The 6,794-nt window shown below is 58.6% G+C and overlaps 1 protein-coding gene across 2 annotated transcripts; it reads left to right on the top strand.

Moving 5' to 3' along the window:
- Positions 1-1,278: 1,278 nt before the first annotated feature.
- Positions 1,279-5,810, top strand: LOC140917110 (mitochondrial ubiquitin ligase activator of nfkb 1-A). 2 transcript variants are annotated; one of them, XM_073359205.2, is made up of 5 exons: positions 1,279-1,359; positions 1,468-1,607; positions 2,641-2,728; positions 3,179-3,299; positions 3,680-5,810. In XM_073359205.2, exons 2-5 carry the CDS (start codon positions 1,491-1,493, stop codon positions 4,404-4,406), a joined length of 1,053 nt encoding a protein of 350 aa, XP_073215306.2. In that variant the 5' UTR covers positions 1,279-1,359; positions 1,468-1,490; the 3' UTR covers positions 4,407-5,810. The 2 variants fall into 2 exon arrangements, with proteins under 2 accessions (XP_073215306.2, XP_073215305.2); XM_073359204.2 differs by lacking the exons at positions 1,279-1,359; positions 1,468-1,607 and adding an exon at positions 1,932-2,216.
- Positions 5,811-6,794: the final 984 nt, after the last annotated feature.

Genomic DNA, 6,794 nt, shown 5'->3' with positions numbered 1-6,794 from the left:
AACACTCTCATAAACCTTGGGAGACAGGCCAGTCCTTGCCTACAGACAGCCCCCCAACCTGAAGCAAATACTCACCAACAACCACATACCACACAACAGAACCACTAACCCAGGAACTTATCCTTGCAACAAAGCCCGTTGCCAACTGTGTCCACATATCTATTCGGGGACACCATCACAGGGCCTAATAACATCAGCCACACTATCAGAGGCTCGTTCACCTGCACATCCACCAATCTGATATATGCCATCATGTGCCAGCAATGCCCCTCTGCCATGTACATTGGTCAAACTGGACAGTCTCTACGTAAAAGAATAAATGGACACAAATCAGATGTCAAGAATTATAACATTCATGAACCAGTCAGAGAACACTTCAATCTCTCTGGTCACGCAATCACAGACATGAAGGTCGCTATCTTACAACAAAAAAACTTCAAATCCAGACTCCAGCGAGAAACTGCTGAATTGGAATTCATTTGCAAATTGGATACTATTAATTCAGGCTTAAATAGAGACTGGGAGTGGCTAAGTCATTATGCAAGGTAGCCTATTTCCCCTTGTTTTTTCTTACCCCCCCCAAGACGTTCTGGTTAAACTTGGATTTGTGCTGGAAATGGCCCACCTTGATGATCACACACATTGTAAGGAGGGTGGTCACTTTAGATAAGCTATTACCAGCAGGAGAGTGGGGTGGGAGGAGGTATTTTTTCATGGTCTCTGTGTGTATATAAAGTCTGCTGCAGTTTCCACGGCATGCATCCGATGAAGTGAGCTGTAGCTCAGGAAAGCTCATGCTCAAATAAATGGGTTAGTCTCTAAGGCGCCAGAACTCCTCCTTTTCTTTTTGCGGATACAGACTAACAGGGGGTTACTCTGAAACACAGCTCGGCTCTTGGGCGGTGAGAAGCGGCCAACTCTGAACCTCCCCCGCCCATGCCGCTGCATTGAGAACGAGGCTGCAGCAGCCCCACGTGCGCCTCCCCATCCGATGCTATAGGGCCCTAGCCGGCGCTTTCGCCGCAGTGCCTCACGGGAGTCGTAGTCCCTGGAGCGGCGCCGCAGGCCCTCGGCCCGACGTTCCTTGACCCCTCACACAACGCTCCTTTGAGGTCTGCCCGGCGCAAGGCTCGACGGGAGTCGTAGTTCCGAGCACCCCTGGGGCGCGGCGCGGTGCACGCTGGGAACTGTAGTTCCACGGGCTCTCGGCGCCGCGGCGGCCCCCAGGAGCCGAGCGCGGCCGGACTCCATCTCCCAGGGGGCAGCGCGGCGGGGCTGTGGCTCCCCGGCCGGTCCTGGACTCTTGTCCCTTGGAGCCCTCCTGGGCGTCGGGAGCGGGGCGGTTCCTCCCAGGCCCGGGTGAGTCTCCCAGCAAGGGGCCCCGGTCCGCCCCCGCCCAGCCCCACGTGGGAGCCGGGCCCCCCGCCCCGGGCTAACGGGCAGCCCCCCCCCGTGCTCTCCTTGCAGTCGCGGCGCCCCTGCCCGGCACCATGGACGCCCTGCCCGTCACCTCCGGGGAGCTGCTCTGCCTGGCCTCCAGCCTGGCCGTCTCCGGCCTCTTCTATTACCTGCACCGGAAGAAGGCCAAAGCGCTGGCTCGGATCCAGGTACCTGGGGCTCCCCGGCCCTGCCCCCGGCGCGCCCCCCAATCGCTGCCCACTTTAGCAGCTCCAGGTGCCCGGACAGGGCAAGGGGGGGGGGACCCTGCTGCCCGCCCCGCAGGGCTCAGCCACGGGGCCCACAGATCCCAGCCAGCAGCGCGCCGCCCCCGGGGTCACCGTCCAGCGCAGCCCCGGCTCTGGCCGCCCTGTTTGCACCCCCGTGCCAGGAATCCGGCCAGGTGCGCTGCGTCGCCGTCTCCTGCCCCCCTCGGGGGCCCTGGCCTGGCCTGGCCTGGCGCACTTGTATCTTTCTAGAACTTGGTTTTGAGTTGAGCTGGCCTGGCTGGCCACTGCGCGCTGGGACCCGTCGTCTCCAAAATGCATGCGGCTGCTGGGTGCGACAGTCCCCGTGGGCCGGGTCTCCCTGTTAAAAGAGAAGGATGGACAGACCGTATGGTGGGATTTGGCAGGTCACGTCTGCCCCGACCTCTCAGTCTAGACCCCTCTGCAGTTCTGCTGGCAGGATTCCTCACTCCCCACCTGCACATCTGGGAAAGGAGTCTGTGCCACCCTATGCTTCACCAGCTACGCCTGGCACAGGGCCCGCTGCACAGGGTGGGTCTGATGTGCCCACTCCTGCGTGAATCGTACGGGCAGAGACGCGGCCAGTGGCTAAATGTAGCAGAGCCACACAAGCGCTAGAATTGGATGGTGGCAGTCAGCTTCGCAGAAAGATGAGACTCCAGGAAGGGACCCTTTTCCCCTGCAACATGCCTTAATCCTCTTGTCCCCAGGGCCTGCTCTAGTGCTACCTTTCCACAGCCTGCAGAGTAACGTGGTTCAAGTGAACCGATGTCCCAGTGCAAAGCCTGGGGGCCAAAGACATTCCAGGGACGAGGGAGGTACCCACTAGTCTCTGGAGGTGGGGCACAACCAGGCATGGGCAGAGTGGGTGTTTCCCCCCAACAGGAGCTGAGTAGCAGCTCACTGAGATTGAAAGTGGCCAAGGCTCACTCATGTCTGGTTTCTCCTTCTGCAGGACGCCCCGAAGCTTCAGGTAGATGATGGTCTGCCTGACCTGCTATCTGCCACCAGTGGCCAGTGCCTGCATTATGTTGCCTTAGAAGGTAAGATCCCTGCACGTTTATCCAGCTTGGTGCACCGGGGCCCATCTCTCAGCTACTTTCGCAGCAGCAGCATGCCATCTCCTGGTGGGTTTGGAATCCCCATTCTAGTAACTGGGGAATTACAGTCACTGATAGGGCCTGTCTGCAGAGCAACATGTGGGTGGCCATTCAGAAACCCCTCCTGGGATGTCCTACTTGGGCCCCAGAGGGGAGACCCGCCCCTTGCTGAATCAGCTGAATTTTTGGAGGGGGAGGGGGACTCCTAGTTAAGCAGCTATAGCTCTCCCAACCCACTAGTCAAACCTAGTCTCCTACAGGGCTGTGCTGGATTATAGCACCAGGGACCCCATGGGAATTTTTGACAGCTCTGGGAGCTGGAGATGCTCCATGAACCAGCGTGAGCCTCGCAGGGATCACACCCCCACCACATTATCCATCTCTTTTCCACAGGGCTTGTCCTGCCAGCAAAAGCAGCTCTGTCCAGCCAGCATCATGAGAAGCTGCAGGGAGTGATCCAGAAACTAGTTCTGAAGGAGCATCGACTGATCTGGAACAGCCTGGCCCGGAGTTGGTGAGTGGTCGCTGTGGCAGACCCAGGAGGGAGGGATGGGCTAACAGTTGGGAAGAGAGGGGCACCAGCTGCAGGCAGTGTGGGGGAGCACAGGGGGCCAGCAGATCTGCGGTGCCTGGCAGAGCTGCCCTATGGGAGGTTCCCTTCTTGCAGTGGAGACAGTGTCCTCTGCAGGCCTGGGTTGGTTTGGATTCATTCTACCAGGGCTGGGGACTCAGCTACATCAGAGGCCCACGGACTGTGCCCCAGGGCCACTCACTAGTGGGGTAAGGTAGGAGAGCAAGGTTAGCCTGTGGGGTGAGGGCAGACAGGGATCTAGGGCCGTTGGAGGCCCGTTGGAGTGTCACCGGCTCAGCTGTTGTGCTCTTGATTGGTTGCAGGAATGAAAGTGAGCGGGTGGTTTCGGAGCAGGTGTACACAGTGCCCTTTGCCCTGGCATCCCCCAGTGCTGAGGCAGTGACGCAGGTGAGCGTAGAGAGCCCCTTACGGGCTGCCCGGCTGCCCCTGGAGACTGTATATGAGCACTTCCAGCACCCAACCCACGGCTTCAAAGACCTGATCAGTCATTACCTGAGCGGGGAGAAGCCCAAGGGCCTCCTGGAGACAGAGGAGATGCTGCAAGTGGGGGCAAGCCTGACTGGCATCGGGGAGCTGGCCCTGCACCCAGATGGGACCCTCCACCTGCAGCCCCCATCTGATGGGTCCGACTACTTCCTGCACCTGGGGGACTGGCAGACGCTGCTGGCAGAGATGGAGTCAGTGAGCAGCTTCTGGAAGGGGGCAGCAGTGCTGTGCGGCTTGACAGGCATGGCGGTGATCCTGTACGCCCTCTGCCGGGCCTATCAGCAGCGCCGGCACAAGCAGGAGCAGGAGGAGCAGCGGCGGCAGTTTGAGGCCCTGTGGGGCAACGGGGACACGGTGACTGAGTCTGGGGAGGGTGCGGCGGAGGACACATGTATCATCTGCCTGACACGGCCCCGCGAGTGCGTCCTGCTATGCTGCGGCCATGTCTGTTGCTGCTTCCGCTGCTACAAAGCCCTGCCTAGCCACACCTGCCCCATCTGCAGGAGCCCCATAGACAGGGTAGTGCCCCTCTATCAGGCCTGAGGGGGAGAAGGGACTTCAAACGGTACCAGGGCAAGAGCAGTGGAGTTCCTGACACTAGGCAACACCACTGTGCCCGTAAAACCCCAGCAGCTTGGGGGGCAAGCCACAAGTGTGTGGTGACTTGGGATGTGAGCTCACAACTGTAGGGTTGGGGGGAGGGGGGGGTTCTGCAAGCTTCGCCTCCTAAGCTGGGTTTGCGGGTGTGCTCATGATCCCTCTCTTCAGTGATTGGAGCATGTGGCCTGAATTAGCATCACTGAGCACGAAGCTCTTGCTGAGTTTCCCCCCCGCTCACCCAAGCCTCATAGCGTGTCTGTTCCCAGCCCTGCTAGGAGAGTGTGATGGGCACAGGGCAGCTATTGAGCTGATATGCCAAGAGGTGTGTGTCAGTGAGGGGGAGGAGAAATAGAGCCACCCCTGCCCCAGCCATGTGGGAGTTTGAAGGGGGACCCTGTTGCGTGGAGCTGCATGGCTGAGTTGGAGAGGCGTTTGTGCTCTCGCTGATTTCCTCAGAGTCCCGCCCTGGGCCTGGCCTTCTCAGTGCTGACCCCAGGAAGAGGCCGACTGGAGCCCAGCAGGCCTGTGGTGCAGTGCTCCATCAGCGGCCCGGGATGCAGTTGGAACACAGCGGTTTTGCTCCTGCGAAAGGGCCATGTTTTACACTAGAGTTTATTTTTCTAGCACGTCTTTGTCACTGCTGTCCAGCTACCGGGCTGGGGAGAGGCCAGCAGAGGCTGGGCGGGAGAGACGGGAGGCTCAAGGTAGTTTGGGGCTGTGGGTTTGAGGGCAGAGAGGATCCAGCTGAGGGGGCAACATGCATTGCACAACTGAACAGTCAGGGTTGGTCCGATTTCCTCTGGGTAGGCCCATGCAGCATGTTACACAGGCAGCAGCAGTCTCTGGTGTGCGTGGGGGGGGGGGGGGGGATGTGAGTCTTTCCCTCATGGTCTCCTACATGAGGGTATTGAACTACAGAGGCTTCCCCTGTGAGTGAAGGCCAGCAGCCAGGGCCCTGTGCCCTCCTCTCCGTCCAACTCTTGCACCCCCTTCACGCCCACATGTGGGAGTTTGAGGCAGTGCCAAAGCGTGGGAGGGTGGGTTGCAGCAGCCGTGGCTCTTGATTGCAGGAGGAGGACAGCCCTCTGCTTCCCTGCTTAAGCTGGAGGACGAAAGGAGCCACCGTGGAGGCCTACCCAAGGATTGGGGTGGGTTATGTTGGCCGCCCCCATTAAAGTGCTGGTGGAAGTCTGCCTGAAATCTGCAGAGCTCCTGCAAGCCCTGGGCTACCTGGCTGGAGTGCTGCCTTCCTGCCCAGCTCCCAGGACATGCCATAGCTGCAAGGGGGGGGACACATGACTCACTGAATCAGTGTTGGTCATTATTTATAAAGAGAAGGATCAGAGACTGGGTTTGTGTCTTTCTTTAAGCCACACATTAGTAAAAGAATGGGCTAGCTTTGAAGAGGGGTCTGGGGGGGGACGTAGCTGCTGCATGGATCACCTAGACAGGCCCAAGGGGAGAAATGCTCTACCACAGAGCAGGACTTTCACAGGGTTGCTCTCTCAGGAGGTGAGTGACTCATTACAGATCATTGTACTCACCCTGCCCCACTTACTAGCTGGTTTTCAAGCTCCAGCCCCACAGGTACAAAACAATTTAACAGCCCCAGGCAACATAGGAATGCAGATGAAACCCCAGTGGGAGGGAAGATCCCCATAAGTACTTACCGGCAGGCGGGGGGGGGGGGGGGGGGGAGATGCAGTCTGTTACAAAATGGCTACTTTAGGAGTGCAGTAGTTTGGCTGGCCCATATTTAAAGGGCCAGTCTCAGAAAGGCATGCTGGGAAAACAGCTCCTCTCAAAGGTGTGGAAACTTAGGGCATGTCTTTACTGCACAGTTACCCTGAGTGCTTAGTGCCTGGGTTAGCCTAGCCCAGCTGTGAGCATCCCCACCCCAAAGCCCTTCCCCATGGTACTGTGGCCTCAGTGTTTCTGCACTCACCTGTGTGTGGCTGGGGGCAGAGCCACGGGTCTTTGTGTTGAGCTGCTCCAGGACTCTGTTCCAGCCAACAGCAGGAGACCTTGGCTGCCCTTAAGGGGTGTTTGTTGGAAGGCACTGGAGGACATCAATACGAGTACTTTTGCCTTCATTCTCACTCCAAAGCAGGCAGATTCCAGCCCAAATTCAACCAGGGCCCTGGGCTCTAACCCCCCCTGCTCCCCAGCTGTGTAAATGCCTGGACTCAAAGCCCCACCAACCCTGAGTCAGGGTTGGTTTTTTTTGAGCGGGAGAGAGAGAAGAGGGGTGTTGGGCTAAAACACAAGTCAGAGCCTGGGATTACTGGTGTCGACTTGCCCTTAGCAGAGAGCAGGTAGTCACTGGGGATG

Source organism: Lepidochelys kempii, chromosome 9 (assembly GCF_965140285.1).
Source record: "Lepidochelys kempii isolate rLepKem1 chromosome 9, rLepKem1.hap1, whole genome shotgun sequence".
NCBI classification, from domain to species: Eukaryota; Metazoa; Chordata; order Testudines; family Cheloniidae; genus Lepidochelys; species Lepidochelys kempii.
The sequence above is the reverse complement of the archived record's forward strand: the minus strand, read 5'-3'. Positions and strand labels throughout refer to the sequence as shown.